The following is a 20,296-nucleotide window of genomic DNA, read 5'->3' on the forward strand; positions in this document are numbered from 1 at the left end:
GGGTACGCCCTAGACAGTCCCTGGCATTATAGGGGTACGCCCTAGACAGTCCCTTTTGTCTTCCTCTTAGGTCTTAATTTTAACTTCTCCTTTATCACCAATTTCGAAAGCATCTTATTTTCTGTACTCTGTCCCTTTCAGAAATGCCTAGGGTTTGAGAGAATAAAAGCAAATCACCTCTTCTATTGAAACTTAAGAAGAATAATTTTTAGTATGACTCTCACCCATTTTCTTTCCTCTTTTTATGAATATTCACTTTTTTATTGACTCATGTTGCAGAACCATACATAGAAATTACATTAAAGATTATGTAGGAAAAGAATACATTTTTAAATTTCAAAAATTACATCAATTTAATGATAGCCCGATTGCTGGAGGATAATTATTACTGTATGGGGCAGTTGATGACCATGTTGCTGGCAATAATTTCAGAAGTGGAAATGCTGAAGACCTCTTCTGTTTTGTGAAGTTGTCTTGAGAAACTTCTATGGTGGATATGCTGGCAAAAGGCTGAGATTCCTTGTTGATGTGAGTGAAGGGCAAAAGGCTGTAGCTGTCCCAGAATGTAATTTTTCAGAGACCTAAATTCTAAAATAGGTGTTGCCATAAGTTAACAAATCAAGAATTATGATTCTCCAGAGGCACCTTTTTCTCCGTAAAATGGGTTCCTTAAAATATCATCATCAAGTTAGAGATTCTATTATAGATTACATGGATAAGGTAACATTTTACTATAAAGCACAAACGCCAGGATTTGGCATCATGAAGGAAGAATGAAAATAACTTTAGCCCTGCATGATTTACTTACTTAGCTGGAACTAAAAAATTTAAGGTCTGAGAGATGTCTAAGTTATGGAAATCACCAAGTCCAGATGACTTGGAAAAATATCTATAAAATTTGCATTTATATTTAATGATCCTCTCAGAAATAGAACTGATTAGTGTGGGTGGGAGGTAAAATTAAAGCTATCAACCATTTTATAAACTGATGGATATAATTCTTTTGATAATCAAATGAGTTAGATGTCTACATATGAGATAAGTAACAAAAGAATTATTCTCACATTGGTATTGCACGCTGAAGCGAGTGTAGAATTTCCTGGTACATATGGAGAGCGGAGTGTGTGCGACTTGACATGTGTCCCTGGTGTTGACGTCACAGACTGAGTCCAGGGTCTGGGGATCATCTACTGTAGACCATTGCTGTCTTTGACTTAAGACCATGGTGTATTTTCCTCTATTGTCCCATAAAGTTACAGTGAGAATGATACCAAAGCACTAGCTTTCAGGAAATGGAAATGAAAACTAAAGTATTTTGTAAAATTCCTTTTACTTTTGAGGGTATAATTACATTACTTCCCCCTTACCCTTTTTCTGTTCAAACTCTCTCATATACTCCTTGTTTTCTTTCAAATTCATGGCCTCTTTTCATTAGGTTTTGTTACATGCATATATGTATACATGTATATGTTCCTAAATATACCATGGTCAGTCGGTATAATGTTACTCATATGTATGTTTTCAGGTAGTGGAAGACCAATTGTTGGTATAGTAGACAGGCAGAGTGGATGGGGAAAGATCATGAGACCTCAGCCTTACAATAGAGAACTAAAACATTTTATTCCCAGTTCCAATCTCTCAGAATTCACCTCCTCATGTCTAGAATGGTACTATTGGGGGGACGTTTGGTTATTTTTCCTTTGGACATAGTACCTTTAGGAAGAAAAAGACACCGTGTTCTAATAAGTTCATTTGCTTCTGATCATTTTTTTATATATTTATACAGGTTGGTCATGCAGAAAATCTGCAATTTCAGGAAACTTATTTTTAGAATTTTCATTTGTTAATTTGTATTATTCCTACTATCAATTAGTATAGAAATTTAAACATTTCTTACCTAATAGAAATTTGGCATTAAAAAGTTACTTTAATGCCTCTTAGGACTTTATAATTTTCCTATGCAGCAGTTTTTGTTTAGAATTTAACATCTTATCAGTTTAATTTCCAATTTGTATTTGTTACTAAGCATTCGTTTTGCTTTAAACTATATTACTAATAATTTCTGTTAAATTCAGAAGTTCCACAGTTTATATATCTGGAAGATTTGTGATAATTTTGTTCCTAATAAGTGAAATCTGTGAAATGACATCACTTAAATATCTTTAAGTACTTTTCTTTAATTTCACCTTTATCATCTCCTTTTGATAGCTTGAGGGTGCAGTTATTATTGCCTAAGTGACATCACTATTAGTTTCAACATAAACTTCTGATTGTCACCTTGAACTTCCCCCAGATCCAGGTGCATGCTATAGCTTGCCATTGTGGTCATTGTGCTTCATCTCATTAAGCTTCTTATTCTGTCTGCTTTCTTGAGTCTTGGGAAAGAGTATTTTTCTGAGTGATTGTACCATATTGTTCCAAATATAAGGCCACCCAGAATAGAAGTCAACCTCCAACTAGAAACAGCTCAAATATGGAGAAAGGCTGGGGGCCCAGAGCCCAGCGGGTCTTGCAGTGGTGGCAAGGGTGCCGAGGAATAGGACGATGCCTGCCCTCTCTCCCGGTGAGTGAAGATGAGCCAGTTGTCTGTATTTGCTTGTGTATAACCAGATGGCCTCTGTGGCTAGAGGAATCTCTACAATTGGGGCAATGGGTAGATGATGTTTGTACACATGGAGGAAGATGGCTGTATGGGGAGGGGGTAGATGATGACTATTTACATGGAGGGAAGTTGCTGTGTGCGGAGGGGCCAGGAGGCAGGAGTATAATCTTTTACCTCTTTCCAGTTGTCTTAGTTTATTCTGAGCCAGGAGTCAAGGCTGATCAAGCACAGCTACACAAAAAGACAAAAATGCCTTCAGGAAAAAGAAATGAAAGTCCAGGTGCGTCCAGGCAGTCTAGAAAATTATCCCTTGCCCATGCACTGGTGACTGGAGGTTTTTGCATATTGTATGTGTTTGCAGCATTTCTTCATATGTGGTTAACGCAAGCAATTCAAGATCAAATCATATGTCCTATTTTCTTAAGTCTTTCTACCTTTAAATTCCTTGTTTTCAGAGCCAGTCTTGTATAGTTTAAGTAAGAGACCTTAATCTTATTGAAACAAGCTCTGAGAGACGCTTCAGTATTATTTGTTGTACTGCATTCTCCTCAGTAGGACATTAAAAACTAGTTTAGCCAAAATATATAAGTCATCTGAGAGTACATACTGAAAGAGCCTACGTAATTCTCCAAATTCCTCAGAAGCATTTAAATAGCTGAACTTCTACTGTGTTAAAGGAGCCAGAGTGAGACGCTGGATTCTAGTGTTACAATCTGAAAGGCCATTTAGTACATTTGGTATTAATCTTTACCATGTATTTGCTTACTTTTGGGCGTCCAAAACAGAGAGACTTAATACACACACACACACACACACACACACACACACACACACACACACACACACACACACGCATAATATTTGGGGAATGATGGAGAGAGGGAGGGAACACACCTTGATCCTTCTGGATGATTACTAATACATGCCCTCAAAGCTAATTTAAAGTTAAAGTTTTGAAAGATAATAATTTTTCCCCTAATAAATACTACAAGTGAGAGCTTATTGTAATCATTTTCAAAGAAAACTAATAAGTCAGGTGGTAGTGGTACATACCTTTAATCCAATACTCAGTAGTCAGAGACAGACAGATCTCTGCAAGTTTGAGGCCAGCCTGCTCAACAGAGAGAGTTCCAGGACAGCCAAAGCTACACAGAGAAAACCTGTCAAAAAAAAAACCCACCAAAAGGAAATTAATAAAAGTGTTTACATGTTTATTTCTTAATAGCTATGATAAGTAGAGGACTCTTTCTAAGTTCAAGCAATCCCAGCTGGCCCAGATGATTAGGTTTAGAGACAATATTAACGTTGACTTTCAAATCTTTATTAAGTCAAATTGTTTTTAAAAACAGGGAATCCCTACCCAAGCATGCCATTCCTAAAGTACCTGTCTATTGGCTAAACGTGGAAAGAGAATCTGTGCATAGAAGGGGGTTAAGAAAGGAAATGGCAGGATAGTCACACACATGGCAATATTTATTGTCTTGTGTCTCAGATCACCAAGCAGAATAGTGCACTGTTCCAAATGGAAGGCGAGCTGAATCACACACCCTAATCGTGTTTTTCTGGAAGAGTTGCTAGGATGATACCAGCGGGGGGAGAACTGCAGACAAACATGTCACTCAGGAAGAAGAGTTTCATTGCCACTCATCCAGTTTGGAATCACTTAATCTAAAGAAAAAATTTGTATACAGTTTAGGGAGTTATAAAGATCTGTTTTCCAACTATCATTAAATCTCAGGAAATTGCCTTGTTATTATGCATATCAGTGTTATTATGTCTGATTTAATTTACAAACCCAGAAAAGGCAAACTTAATAATTTAATTTTCATGAGGTTTGGGGGGATTTTATATTTAATAAACCTATTTCTTTATCTGCTTTTAATGTAAGACTTTGTAGCAACCAAGTAGAGAAGCTAAAGAAGTATAACAATGTCTCATTGGACCTCAACCTCTTCCTGGCAGTTAGTTTGGGTGGGCGGCAGGAGCAGTTAGATTGTATAGTTTTGTAGCTTATCCTTCATAGACTTGTTGGAAGTAATGTAGAGCCTTGAGCTATGGTATGGAAGGTAATGACAGCAACAAGAGAAGGGATGTAATATTCCAAATTTTACGGGTTGTTAAATTTTATGTGAATTGCATTGGATGCATTTGGCCTGTAACTATGACTACTGCTGTGTGCATCTTGGCCTCCACTCCCTGAAAATGTTCACCATGGACAATCTCCTGTGGTTGTTTTAATCTAATGTCCCAACACTGTTGGTCTCTCCCTTTATGAATTTACATTGCACCTTCAGTGGTTCCTACTACTTAGGAAGATTGTTTTTTTTTAAACAAGACCAACTAACATCACTGATTAATCTATTAGCTGTGGCTAAATCTGTAGGGTTTTTTTTTTTTTTTGATGGGCAGAAATTAAAATTCTTCAGGTTTCTTAAGAATGAAATGCGCCACAAAAATACAGGTTTGGAAATTTCCCCTTGCTACTTTCCTAAGAGAAGATAATTGTTGCTCTCTTTTTCCTTGTTGATCCATTATTAGCCTTTCCTCAATCAATATTCAGAAAACCTTCAGACCCCTGAGAGGATGTCCTAGGTGACTCTGGCTCACACAGGTTTAATTACTCATTTCTCACCCACTGAGCTGAAGAATAATTAATTAACAAATATGTAACTTGTATATATTTTGGTTTTCATTTTAACAGAGGCTAGGAAATGAATACCTGCTTGATGAAATGTTTAGCAAGCAAAGCCTTTTTAAAAATGTTCTGTTATTATAAACCTTCCCCTCAACAAGGTTTTTTTCAAGAGACACAATTTCTCCAGTGTAACAGTGTTATGTGTTAGTGTTTTCCTGAGACCTATGAACTCTGACATTTGACCTGCTGAGTAAATGTGTTTCACTTTGTTGTGGAGTAACTCATGAATTCCTTGCTCTTCAGGTCTTTAAGTTTCAAACATCAGTCTTGAAATGTTTTTTAATGGCCATTCTGGGTATTGCACTCTTTGGTAAACTGGTCATGGCATCCAGACGCTTATGGGGATGGTTTCTGTTTTCGCATCACTCAAGTATTAGTGTATTGCAATGAATAGAATGAGCATGTCTTAGATAGGCTAAGAAAATTGAGGGGGAGGTGATAGAAAAAAATAATAAAATGGCTATTGCTCATTTGATAGCGAAACTGCAAATTTAATGGCATCTGTATGGTTATAAACGACTTTTGTTTTAATAACAAAGTTGTTGGTTTTCTACTAAGGGTTCTTTTAGGTTGTCATCAGGGGCTGAAGGGAGTAACAGTTCCCCCAACTCTCCAGCTAGCTTCAGTGGACATACCACATCTTCTCAGCAGCCTGAACCTGTGGTACATTCTCTTAAGGTAACCAATGTGTGCAACCATTTCTCCAGAACCTCAGTTGTGTTGTGGTTTGTTTGCTGTAGTCTGGCAGTCCTCAGTCTTGCTGTAACCATAGATACTTTATTTTTAACCCTCTTTTTCGGTGTAACTTTTTAATCTGTGTGATTTTAATTTGTGAACTGACAATGGGCTTGAGTGTGCAAGGTTAAATATCTACTTTTGTTATTCTGCTTGAGTAATGTGATACGTTTCTATCTGCATTGAAACTGAAGTCTGTTGTGCATGCATATCCTTGTGAAAATATTGTTGCAGGGTTTCTCTGTGCAATGCTTATGGCATAGATGTCACCACACATATGGCATTAGTAAGAATGTCAATGTGAGAAAGGCAGTTGAAGTTACTACATGGTTATTATTCAGTGACTATTCTTCTATTAAGTCTAATTAAGTCTTTAAATCCCAGTTACTGTTCCTTAATAGGTACATTAGAAAAAATAAATGGTCTCTAGTTTTGACTTTTACTTCAAATTCAATGGTGACAATGAAAATTTGGGCAAAATTAATAATTTATTTCATTAACTAGTGCTGTTTTCTAGTAAATAAGATAATTAAGTATTACAATTAAAATTAGTATTAAGTAATTTAAATGATTACCTAAGATTATAAAGTGATTTTTATGCAGGCAATAGAAATCACCTTAAGAACGCATATATTTACTATGAAATACTGTCCTTCAGATAAGCTCATATTTTGAACAGTTTTAACCAACCTTATCTGAACCATAAAGCAATTAGAGGGCTTAAGGTTAACTTTTGTCATATAAGCTTTCTAACTCTTCTTAAAATTATTTTACTTACTTAAAATCATTCCGACTTACCATCAGACTACAGTTGACCTTTTTGAGAGTATGCCAAAGCCTGGTATGTAGATAAATTAATGAAAATTTCAAAGACACACTTTGATTTTTGTGATTTAACTTCAATGAGAGATTTAGCTCTCAGTATATTTTGCTTTGGTTAATAGAAAATGAATTCATGTTCCTCAAACGTACTAATTGCAGATGAGAACAAGTAAAAGCACCACGCTGGTGGCTACTGTCAGTGCACTAGACTCCTGCTTTAGGAGAAAACACAACCCGCAAACTGAGTGGAACAGGTGAAAAGTAACAGCAAGGTTTTAGGGCCCTTCTCTGCCTCTGGCAGAAGTGGGCTTAGTGGCTGATCAGGACTTTCCTCTCTAGTTGAGCTTTAGGGTGAATTAAGCACCAGCACTCTGAAAGCATTTTAGAACTGCAAAAGACCCACAGATCAGCTTCAACTTTATAGCAGTTCAGATTTTTTTTTCTTGCAAAATTTCCAAAAGCAACACCTTGCCCTGTTACTCAAACTCTTTGAAAGCCATTTCAACCTGCTGCCTTTTTGAATGTCAACTGTGACATTTAAATTCAATGCACACAGTGAAACACACTGAAATCTCCTAACTTCTCAGTGGAACTTTGAGTGTGGCCTAGAAGGACAGGAATGGCAAGAAAAGGACCCTTAATTTCCTATGAAATGAGTCTCTAATTTCTGTGTACAATGTTGTCTGGAGATAGGGTGTGTTTACCAGGAAACACATGGTTTCCTTCGTGGGTGGGTGGTGAGACTAAGCAGGCAGAAATCTTTAGAAGATCTGAAATATCTAAAGTGCTCACTACTGGAACTTTACGTGTCAGGAGAAGTACGTGCAGACATATACCTTGGAAAATACCTCATAAGATCAGTATGTAAAATAATATGACAATAGAAAATGATTCTGTTCCTCCCTTTTGATACATTTGAAAGAAAACACCCAGGCTTTAATGAACACTGGGGCCTGTTTTGTTGGGAAATGTAATAAATCTGTGAGAGAAGCTGGTCCATTTTAATAAAAGTATATTTCCCTGGCTCTAAAGTATAAGATTGCTATTAATTGCAGCTTAATTTAGGAGAGATGAACTGATTTGAAGTACACGCTGTTTTGAGGTGTATTACAAATTGAATGTGTAGGCAGATGTTCAAAGGGATCTTTACATTTTCAGGCTGAAGTGATTTCATCTCAGTATGTAAAGAATGGTTATAAGGCTAGTATCAAGAATTTCAAAGAAAGTGTTGGAATCAGTATGGTGATAATGAGAAGGAGATTTTGATTAAGACTATTACAAAATTAAACTTAGTCTCAGTGTTTATGAACTTGACATGGAGGCCCTAATTATTCATGGTTCTAATTATTGGGATACCCCCTTAGTTGTGGCCTTCCTGACCATGATGACAATAAAAATAAGCTATTTAGTAAGTCCTAGTCCGGGGTGGATGCGGCAGAATAAGGATTAATTTTTATGCCATGTCAACGCTTTGGCTTGCAAACCACTCCAACAGTGACAAATGGAATCCTTCTGTACCACAGGCTGTTACTACATGAAAATGTTGGCATTTAAAAAGCAATATATTTGGCCTATTTAGGGACATTTTAGAGAAGTAGAAACATAGGCCAACAAACATGTTTAAAAAACAGCTAAAGCACACTTTACTCAAATGAAAAAATATCGAAGCGTTGCTTGGATATTTTCAGTATAAGAAGTCATGCAGCATTTCTCTTTAAGATCTGTCCCCACACTCCTTTCTTTGGCACTAGACCAGGCAAGAACACTGAACCCATAGTGTTCATCTGCATACTTCATATGCATATTCTTTTGTGGCCATCTTTTCTATAGGCCTTGGCTACACATCACTTGGACCATTTGGCATATAATTAATTGTATTCACTGTTGCATTGGAGCAAGAGTTATTGACTATACCCTAAATGACTCACACTATTAGATATCTTAATGACTAAACTAACTGCACCTAATTATTTTAGACATTAGTGAATTTAATTGACTATAAGTGATATAATAAATTGCTTTGAACAGCCACTTCAAATAAATCAACAGAACACATTCCAGGTTTCAGATTTAAAAAAAAAAAAGATTTTGCCATATATGAACCTATTCTGATATGGGAGAAAACTTAAGATTTGACAAAGCTGAGGTCCTTGATGCTGTTATCATAAACTGATAGATTTTCCCCATGTGAAATTTGCTTTTCTTTTTCAACAAATCCAGGTCTTGGATGTTCAGGAAACTATAGACCGTCAACAGGGTAAAGAGTATGACCATGACCTTAGTGAGACAGAAAAAGCTATAGTCAGAGAAATGTGCAATGTAAGTCTGATGTGCTTGATTGTGTATTCTGTGTTACAGCCTTATCACAGTTCAATTATTCCTTTAAGAATATCTACTTTGAAAATTGGTGGCCAAATGTCTATACATTTTTTACATGAAAATAAAACAATTGCCCTTGTTTTTATTTTCAATTTGCTTTATTACGAGGATATTCATACAGTCATGCTGAAAACCACCAAGATCAGTGGGTTCGGCAATATAGTGCTTGCCCACTACATGCGAAGCCCTGGGTGTGATCAGAAATGATCAGTCAGTTCTGCATTCCAGAATGACCTATGAACATCTTTAGCTATTGAATTTAAGACATTTTAAAAGGAAGAAAAGCTTTCGATGAACAACCCCGCAAATCAATTACTTTCCTAAAAGCTAATATTTTCTTGGTTCATAGATGAGATATGCACCCTTCATATCATACTAAGTATTGTCTTCACGTTTGGTAGCCAACTCAAACTTCGACACTGGTTAGGCAAAACAGGTGCACCAATGGGATAGATGAATAAAAATCTATCCACAAAGTTAGAGAAATTAGTTAAAACTTGACAATTTAATTGTTAGTTGACATACTAGTTAATCAAGAATACAGTCATGCCACTTTGAAGAGGTAAATGAATTATTATAGAACAATGCATTTGTTAAATATAACAAGCCATGATTGAGCCCCAATTTTAATTGGCTTTGTGCTGTTGCATTGTGTTTTTATCCTCATATTTTAGGCTTGTATCCTAGAATAGCAAACTTGTTTAGAAATCCCGTTTAGCTTTACATGTATTGAGTTCATATATTCTCAGGTCTGGTTCACCACCTCATGATATTTCTGGAATCCAGTAAATGATCTTTAAGTCCCATGGGCATTTTATATGTGCTGAGGTGAGAAATTTCAAACCTCTTGCTTGCCTGTGTTGTGGCTGCTTTCATTTTGCAATCTTTTCCAAGCACCTTTCTTTGCTACATCTCTGTTGTTTGGTTTTAAATGATCATGGTTCTACATATCATTTCCTAAATATACTACTGTTCACCCGCTGTAGCTTTTCAACTTGTGCTTAAGATCTTTCCATTGAACATTTATCCTATAAATTTACAGCTTTGAATCATAAGCCTAGGGATCTTATTGCTTCTCATTTATTTACTGTCAAAATGGAAGTAAAATTCAGTTTATAGGTACTTTAGTACTGGGAGAGAAGCGCACAAACCATCCTCTGGTAGCCTCTTAGAAGTGAGGGGAGCTCCCTAGTTGGATTTATCTATTTAATACCAGTTACAAGTTATTTGGATGTATCACCTTGGCCAAGAGCCCCAACATTCACATTATACATTTGAAGGGATTAAGACCCCAAAATGAAGCTACTTGCTTGATGTGACGAGGGAACTTTGTTTAAGATCTTTCCATTTGAACTTTTATCCTATAAATTTACAGGTCAATGTTTTAGCCAGGTCTTTTTTGAGGAGCAGCTGTTTTTAACTCTCACCATAAAGAAAACTTCCTGAACATGTTTTGGGATGATGATTTCATTTGGTTGATCTTTTTCTTTGCCTTAAAAGGACACTATATTCTCATGATCTTCTAACTGTACAAGATTATAAACTCAATTCACCCATCTTATTTAATTTTATAGTTCCTCTCAGATCTCTTTTTCTAATTGTCCATGTTGGTCATTGGTCCCTATATTACAAAAAGAAAATGAAAACCAAACCTTAGCTCTGGTTCTTAAACACTCACTTAGAAACAATTTTAAATAGTACCATTATAAATTGCATAGCCCTCAGCTGTTACACAGAGAAACCCTGTCTCAAAGCAACAGCAACAACAAAAAATCACATGGTCACCAAAAGCACACAGTAAGTACTGGAGAATAATTAAAGGGTAGGTAATAAGGAAAGAAGATTACAAGGCAGTTTCATAAATAATCTTTCTGGAAAGTAGGTAACAAAGATTACAAAGACTTCCTATTTTAGGATCTACAAATTTTATAATGTCACAGAATTGTGTGTGATATTATAAACTTAATAAGTCTCTGAAAAACTCAAGGTAATGGGAATTTTTTTCAGTTTCTGATATTCCTCCTGGATGTAAGTGGGTGACATCAGCTTACCAAAAAGACTCTTATCCACATACCATCACACTATTTAATGAACAGTTAGTTGGTTCTCTTCTAAGGAAAAACATACTGCCATCTGAGAACTGTAACCATCATCTTTAGTAACCTTGTCATTTTAGGCCTGTCTGAAATCTTCCAATGACAATTGAGATACTTGGTCATCTCAGTCCCACTCTGTGTACAGCCCTGTTCTGTTTCTCATTAATGTAGTACCCCCTTAGTGTCATTGCTTTATTCCAGAGTTCTGCCTTCAGTAGGAGTTTCCTTTCACCTCATTGTAATACCTGGGTGTGATCCACTTGTTCTACAATTCAGTAACTAAAGAAGAGTTGCACTTTTGAGTTGCAACAGCCAGTGTTCTTACATCTGCAGTTATTCTGTGGACTTCAGATAGATCCCTTGCTTCCAAACCAGATATTCAAATATTCTGGGTAGAATTGATTCCATTTATGGGCTGGATAGGGTAAATGCATGGCATCTTTTGAGACTTTCTTGGCTTCCTCTGTATGGCTGAAGCTGTCCATTGCTATAAAATTCTATTCCCTGTATTTAAAGGCCATATCCAAAATTACCCTTAAGTGTAATATGTTATTTCCCTATGCAGTGGTGACTCTCCTAATCCCACTGTCTTGGAAACGAAGAAAAGCAGAAGTCTCTGTGTATCACTGTAGATGGTAGTCATTGTCCCTAGTGAATCTATTTCTAATTGAAAGCAAAATAAAAAGAGATAGTCTTTCTGTTGCTAATGAACTACTGGTTTTGTGTTCATTCTAGAGCACCATAAATTTGTGTGAAATTCATCAGGGTAACACAGTCCTCACAGTGAATAGTCTAGGTATTATGGTATTATATGCACACTGTGTGTATACATGCATCTGCTTATTCCAGTTAGTACTTGTCTATTGGAATTTTTGCTGACCTCAATGATTTAATACTCATGTTATTCTTAGTATTACCCATTTTCTAATATCTATTAAAAATGGCCCATGTTTTAACAGGTTGGAATTGTATTTCTTTCAGTCATTTCTGAATTTCCTTAACACCATGTTTAGTTGCTTTCTGTTCTGGAAATGAGAGAATTCCCCAGTAGCTTATTACCTGAAATTCATGACAACCACATATTCTACTTTGCAAAAACCAGGAAACCAAAATTAGAATATTAGGACTTAATGTGGCTCAAGAATGCAAATTCTCTTTTCTAAATGAATTAGACATTTTGTTTCTTTTGTTATAGATATATGCTAGAGGAACCAGTCTGCTCTTTTAACCAAGGGCTCTTTATTCTATATGCACATTTAAATCACTTTGGGAACTTTAAATAAAAATACAGATACCAGTGCTCTTCTCTGCCAGAGTTGAGGACCACTCAGATAGCTAGGGGGAGTTGTCAAGTCGTTCTATAATGTCAGCTCTGGATGCTGGCAGGTGAGGTGTAGCATCCTAGCTCTAGAAAAGTCCCTGTGTTCTAGAATTTCTCATCACCATGCTTTACTTTGTGTTTGAACCCATTCGTGTGGAGTTTGTCTTGTCTTTGCACCTATCTTTGGTCCTCTCCCAGTCCCCCTGAAACTCATGCAGCTGTTTCTGTAAGACAGCACATAAGATGCTTATTTCTTTTTTTTTTTCTTTAAAGGTTGTGTGGAGGAAACTTGGAGATGCTGCAGGCTCATGTCCTGGAATTAGGCAACATTTGTCAGGAAACCAGTACAAAGGGCCCATGTGAGAAGCACTTCCTTCAAACATGAAATCATCACTACCAGAAAATAAAGAAAAGAAGAAAGAGAGAAAAACGTCGATCCCTACAAAATGGGACTCACGGCATCACACGGAGTGATTGTACATTGCACATATCTCCCCTCTAAACCCTTCAGTGCAGCTTCCCTCATAAAGCTAATACGTGCTATATTCCTCACTTTTGTGTTCACAGCAGTCTCAAGGTAGCTTCAGAAAACCATTGTTTTCATATCAATACTTTCATGACAACTGAAATGTTTTCAGCTCTCCACATCTATGATTGACACATTGGGTAGTCTGCATGGTTGGATGAGTCCAGTAGCGCCTCCATGGCTTTGATAGAGGTGGTTTATTGTATCTAATAGTGGGAGACTTTTGTACTGTGTGGAAGAGGTATTTTCCAGCATACAAGACTAGGTTGGGAAGCTCCCTCTTGTATTTCGATTGAGGAAAGTTTGCTTCCTAATGCATAATTAGTTGGATGCAAGATAATATTTGATTTCTGTTTTGAACTTCGAGGTGCTAAAATATCACAAATTATTTTACCAGCTAGAAAGGTAGTAGGAATTTTAGAGTGCTTATCAGAGAGTATCATTTTTTTCAGTTGGTCAGAATAGATATTCTAATTTTGATGGGTTGTTTATAGAGGCAGGTCTTAGGGACACACCACCCTTCATATATATTCAGCATACCAATGTCAACTAACAAGGAAACAAATGTAATTTTTCTAAGTGTTTCGAGTTGTGAGATTGTCTATTTCTACAATTTAGTTTCTAGACATGCTGTATATTTAATAAACTTTATGTAAAATTTAAAATATTGCACTGAACTTATGAAACAAAAGCTTTCTTTGCCTATTTACTGCAGCTATCTAATGTTTTATGAAATTAACGCATGTCCATTACTGAGGCTAAAAGCTCCTGTTCAGATCGCTTGAGCTGTGCTAGCTTTGCTTAGGTTTCTTATTTTTGGTATACATATATAATATTAGAATGTGTGTACTGGAAATGCAGTGATAGATATTTTGTGTTTATCTAAACGCAATGATAGTTTCTTGTATGAATGTGCAAGAGGCCTGTGACAGAATGCTGTTTTTACTATAGTTTAAGATTATAAAAGTAGGGATGCAACAATTCCTGGGTATCTTCTGAACTTATGATTTGATTCAGTCAAAATTCTTTGTTATTTTTAGATGGTCTTGTGTACCATATTAATGATTATTGGCAGGGGGATGAGAAAGAATTTTGTTGTGGTAAAAAAGTATAATTATGATTTTAATAACTGCCCTCTGAAATACTTTTCTAAAATATTTTTTCTGAAAATACATACAAATTCATTTACTATAGAAGGATATTTCCAATTACCATAATGGTTATAATTTAAGACTCTTCCTTTAAAATGTTATTTGTTTAGTGTCTAAGAGAAAATTGTTTGCTCTGTGTACACCTTCCCTCATAGAGGCATCCCTTGATTGTTGTCCTCCTACAATCGGAAGACATTTAAACATGCTTTGTGCTTGCAGCGGAGCCTGCGGTAGCAGATACAAAGGACTCTGGCCTTTTGACAAAATACTTCTGTAAATTTTGATACTGTATTAAAACTATTTTTTTAAAGTTCCACATAAAATTGAGTATTAAGTATATGTGTTCATCCTAGCAACAGTAATAAATTATTTAATCTCACAGTACTGTTGTCTGTCTTGAAATGTTTCTCTTTAATGGAGCAGATTTCTAGTTGTCAATGAATACCATTCTGCTTTGTGTGATTGAGGAAATAATAGTACCATAGAGGATTAAGTATAGAAAAAAAGGCATATTTTTAAATATGCGAACAAGAGACCTAATAGTTAGAGACATCGTAATTTACACCATTGTCTATTACAGTGTCTGGGATGATTATTTAGTGACAGTTGAAATTTTGTATTAAAATCCCCACTCTTTATAAACATACTTGTAAGGGAAACACTAAAATAGCTTTTTAAACAATTAAAGTTATTTTACACATTTGGGCAAAAATATACAATGGTACACAAGACTTCTCAGAAGATGGCAAAATAAGGCTTCCTAAACTGAGCATTACTCAAGTTTTAAACAGCAGAGTACATTGACCACGAGTCGCACTTAAAAGCTCATTTTTATAAATTTGCTATCTAACCTTATTCCTGCAACAAAGGCCATATACGTATCTCGATATTACCTTTAGCTGAAGTGCAACTGATAGACTGACAATCACAATCTGACTCCTAATGAATGCCTTTCTCATTTTTAGCACATGCTGAAAGCCCAGTAGAAATTCAGACTATCTCTTGTGACAGTTCGAAAGTTCAATTGGTGATGATTGCCCCTTAGTTCAGTGAACACTTTGTGAATGCCTACCACTGCCATAAAGCGTTGGTGCTCAACTCATGGCTCTTGGGATGTGAAGACATGCAGGGATGAATATATCTGCAGTGTCAGCAGGAGCTCCCATTATCCTGGATACCTAAAATAGGATTGTCTTACACATCCATTTCACTTGATCTGAAGAAAGAGCCCCCGAGTGCCTTCCAGAGTTCTCAGACTCTGCATGCTGTAATAAGCTTCTTGCTGCTGCATCCTCTCTCAACCTAATGGAGAAACTAGTAAATCTTGGCATTCACTCCTGTAAAACTTCCTATAAACTAGTTTATCAAAGAGGATCACCAACAAGATCAAGACAACTGTGAAGAAATCATATATTGATTTCTAAAGAATCAAACTTCTCTACTGATTTTAAGACAGCATATTTGTCTGAACAATATGAGATTTCCAGACATAATTTTTGTCTTTAAAAACAGCAATCTCTTAGGTTCATCCTCAGATAAGGAAGAAATAAATATCTGCTAGAGAAGAGAGAATAGCTGCATTGGTCAAATCTGTGTTAAAATCTGTAGACCCACTAAAGATCAGAATAAACAGTGTTTGACTTTAGATGGGCCAATGTTGAACATACAAATTCAGAATTTGAATATAATTAGTTCTGTGAGTTTGAAGAACTTTACTGAGTCTCAATACCCCTACACACTGACAAGAAATAACACTTACAATGCTGAATCATTTTAAGGGTCTTACTGTGTGTGCTGAGTATCATGTTCAATAGATAGTACATGAAGAATAATATAATTTCACTGGGACACAGAAGCCTAAACATATAGGATATGGTAGTAGCGTTGGGCTGGCAAAGAAAAGCATCAGAACATAAGTGTCTGTCTACCTACTATAACATAATGATATTCTTAATGAGGACTTTATGGCTGCACAATTATATACTATCACATTTTAATTTTTATATATCATTCAACCTACAAATCTTATATGGTAACTTTATTATAGTCACAAGAGTCTTATTTCTGATTCCTATCAATGAATATTATTATTTTAAGATAAGATCTGCTATTGTAATTCTATTCATGTCTCTGGGGGAAAAACATCATGTTAAATATTTTTAATTCATGATGGCAGAACCTGTTATTGGTTCCTCTTTTGCTCAGACCTTAAAATGGTTTAAAAGCCATTTTAATAAATCCATGATCACACTACAGCAGATGAAATAATATGCTCCGTGGCACAGAGACTAGTATTAAGTCCCATAAGAAAGACAACTAGATCTGAATGAGGAAAAAAGTCTACAACTCAGCATCCATGATAGAGGCTACTTTTGACAAAGAAAGGTGTTCTAAAGAAAGTAATGGTTGATATGTGTATTGTGGGACCCTGGGGCAAGGGACAATAGCCAGCCACTTTGAGTTCTGCCTATAACAATGCATTCACTGGACCAGAAAAAGAAAAACAGAGATGGTTTCTCCCAGTATAGAGTATAAAGAATGAGGACACAGGTCTCAAATTGTAATAATTTGGATGGGAATGGACCTTTGAGACTCAAGTCAGTAGCCCTGGTACAAACTACCCAGAAGTCTGTCTCACTGTTTCCTTCATATTAAAGAGAGTTCTATGTCTCTTAAAACTCAGTGAACCCAAGACTCAAATTGTCGAATAAATATTACAGGCCAAGACAGGGGTTTAGCATTAAACTGAACATTTATCATCGACTACAAATTGGAGAGAAGAGTCAACTATACAGAAACAAAACCGAACAAAGAATATCCACCAAGTAAAATAAATTGCTAATTTTATTTAGAAGAGCTAAGTAGGTGCCCAGTGTGGTGGCACATGCTTTTAATACAAGCATGTGAGAGGCAGAGGTGGGCAATCTGTGAGTTAGAGGTCAGGCTGGTCTTTGAGTTCAGTGAGTTCCAGGGTAACATAGTGGGGCTCTCTCAAAAAAATTAATTCAACAAAGTGAATTAATATTGAGATTCACTATGATTGAACAGAGATGCCTATCTGTCACTTCCTCTTCTCCAAGGACGAACTAAATCGAAAGGGATCAATGGCTGAGAGAGCATAAAATCTACAACAGACTGGAACCTGGTCAGATCTCGAGACTGAGACAAGAGCATGGTAAGAGAAACATGGCATCTGCAAGCCACAGCTGGGGAGGAGGTGTTTTCCCTTCACAGGGCTAAGGGTAAACAAAAATCCAAACCAACACTACAGATGTTGCCTGTTCTGGCTACTGGAAAGATTAGCAGTCCCCACAGGCTTACATATAAACAAGGAACCCAGCCAGCAGTATAGATGTTGTCTGTCCTGACTACTAGGAAACAATCAATTCCACAGGCTCATACAGCCACTTGTACTGGAGTCTGAAAGCTGCTGCTTGTGCCCTTGCTTTGGAAGGGATTTCACATTCTGGAAAAAAAAAAGAAAAGAAAAAGAAAAAGCTGGTCTCTCAATTTACCTTTTTTAGGAATCCGAAGCCCATGCATTTTTCTGTCACTGGTGCTCTGTTGACATTCCAGTATGCTGGCATCAGGGTATAGCTGCCACACTACAACTTGACACAGTGTAGGGAATGACCAAAGCCTGCTTTGTTTACTACACTCCATGGAACTGGCATTGTCATCAGTAAAGCTGTGTTGTAAACTGCTCCCAATATTCAAGAAGTGTGTGACCAGGTAAGAATTAGGACGCAAACCCAGACATATAACCTTCAATTTATAATTTGTCCTGCCTTTGGTATGTATTGGAGGAAGGGTAGGCACGGATATTATAGAGTGACCAACCAAAGAGTGTGAGCCCACCCCTGACACTGTCTGGAGTCCAGAACCCAGAGGCTGGATGTCCCAGAGACCTAGAATAGAACCAAACATTGGAGGAAAAAAGTCAATATAATAATGCCTAGTAATATTCTGCTATACTCATAGCTTGGCATCTAACCCAATTGTCATCAGAGAGCCTTCATCCAGTAATGACGGAAACAGATGCAGAGACTCACAGGCAAATATTAGGCTGAGTTTGGTGAAACCTGCTGAAGAAATGGAGGAAGGATTGTTTGAGCCAGATCCAGAGGGCTCTAGGACATCATGAGGAAACCCACAGAAACACCTAACCTTGGCTCACAGGAACTCACTGATTCTGAACCCAGCCACGGAGCCTGCTGATGTAGGCCCTCTACATATATGGAACAGTTGTGTAGTTTGTTCTCTTTGTGGGACTCCAAGTTTTGGAAGCAAGGCCTGTTCCTAATACTTCGGCTGACTTTTGGGAACCTATTCCTCATACTGGATTGTTTTGTCCAGCCTTAATTCCAGGGGAGGTACTAGTCCTACCTTAACTTGACATATTAACATGCTTTGTTGACACCCAAAGGCAGCCTGCTCTTTTCTGAACAGAAGCAGAGGAGGACTTAGGTGGGGGCAGAGAACAGGAGGAGAGAATGGAGGGGAAACTTTAGTCAGGATGTAAAACAAATAAATAAATTTAATAAAACAAAAACCTCCTAGTTTCTCTACTTCCCAGTTTGCAGGTTGATTATTGAGATGTGGCATGGTCTTGGTCCTGGCAGGCACTGTTACCAGAACCACAGAAAGGAACAACAGTTTCCACATCACCCTGTCTATAGTTGTACACAATGACCTTCTCCACACCTGGAGAAGCATATCATGCACAGAATTGTTGTGAGTGGCAGAGAGGCATCACATCAGTTGTGATATGTTTGTAATCTGTGGATAAGGAGTTGCTATCTGGGAGATCACCAAGGCAGTGGTGGGCAATTCTATCTGGGTCCATGCTGGCTGATTTGGACATCACACACCTCAGAACCCTTACTACTGCCAATTTGAAGGGCCTTGCTAGTAACAAGGCTACAGTGAAGGGTGCCTGAGTAATCTCTCATTGTTTACTAGGGACTATGACACCCTATTTTGGAACAGGACATCATGAGCTGTCACAATACAATACCTGCTGAACTACTACAGTGTCCTCACTGTTTTATAACTCCAGCTCTGCCCCAGCTTATACTGGGTCCAGGCTTATTAAGGTGAGGGAAGATATAGGGAGAGCTAGACTGTCAGCTATCACTACAGCCAATATTAAATACAAAGCTGAAATCTTAAGATACAATTTCAGGAAAAACAATGTACCATAAGGTCACTTAATAAATAAGGCAACAGAGATCTGATATAATAGATATACAAATCTCAGCAAGTCCTTCCTCAACAAAACATGGTAGTGTGATACCCACAGAATAAGAGCATCAGTAGATTCTGAAGCTATCAAAAATTATTATTAAAAAATAAATGTAACTATTTAAAGAGGTAAATGAAACTCAAAATAATATAGTAATCTCAAAAGAAATTAAGAAGACATTGCAGAGTTGGTGTGGGATGCTGTGAACATGTTTTATTACCATTGGCTAATAAAGAAGTGATTTGGCCAATCGCCAGGCAGAATAGAGCCAGGTGGGAAATTCAAGCAAAGTTAAAGGTAGAAATAAGGTGGAGTCAGAGAGACACCAGAGGTAAAAAGTCCTGTGCCTCGTGGTAAAATATAGAATAATAAAAATGGGTTACTTTAAGTTGTAAGAAGAGACAGTTAAAAATAAGCCTGAACTAATAGTCCAAACAGCTTGTAATTAATATTAATCCTCGGAGTGGTTATTTAGGAATTGGCTGGCAGGAGAGTCATGGATCTATGTAAGACATGAAAAAGCTTTAAAAACTCATTGCTGATTTAATTTAACAAGCTTGGTTTCCAGCCAGTCAGAATCTGCCCTCATAAGTTTATTGTCTATTTGTAATTTTTCTTAGTGAATTGCTTATTTATGTCAATTGCCCATTTTTTATGGGCAAATATCTTTCCCTTTTTGACTTCAGAGAGCTCTTCCTATGTATCAACCTTTAATTTATAATAT

At 36.8% G+C, this 20,296-nt stretch overlaps 1 protein-coding gene across 5 annotated transcripts in view; it reads left to right on the forward strand.

The window, feature by feature from the left end:
• The window catches only part of Ccdc85a (coiled-coil domain containing 85A), a 191,062-nt gene extending 177,369 nt beyond the window's left edge, over window positions 1-13,693 (forward strand). Inside the window, exons 4-7 of one of the 5 annotated variants that reach the window (XM_026789560.1) lie at window positions 2,429-2,563; window positions 5,856-5,975; window positions 9,075-9,173; window positions 12,924-13,693. In XM_026789560.1, the coding sequence (XP_026645361.1) occupies window positions 2,429-2,563; window positions 5,856-5,975; window positions 9,075-9,173; window positions 12,924-13,013 (444 nt within the window). In that variant the 3' untranslated portion in view covers window positions 13,014-13,693. The remainder of the gene's footprint in view (window positions 1-2,428; window positions 2,564-5,855; window positions 5,976-9,074; window positions 9,174-12,923) is intronic. The other 4 variants (XM_013353998.2, XM_005367724.3, XM_005367725.2 and 1 more) reach the window with 4 other exon arrangements.
• Window positions 13,694-20,296: the final 6,603 nt, after the last annotated feature.

Source organism: Microtus ochrogaster, unplaced genomic scaffold (assembly GCF_000317375.1).
Source record: "Microtus ochrogaster isolate Prairie Vole_2 unplaced genomic scaffold, MicOch1.0 UNK22, whole genome shotgun sequence".
NCBI lineage: Eukaryota > Metazoa > Chordata > Mammalia > Rodentia > Cricetidae > Microtus > Microtus ochrogaster.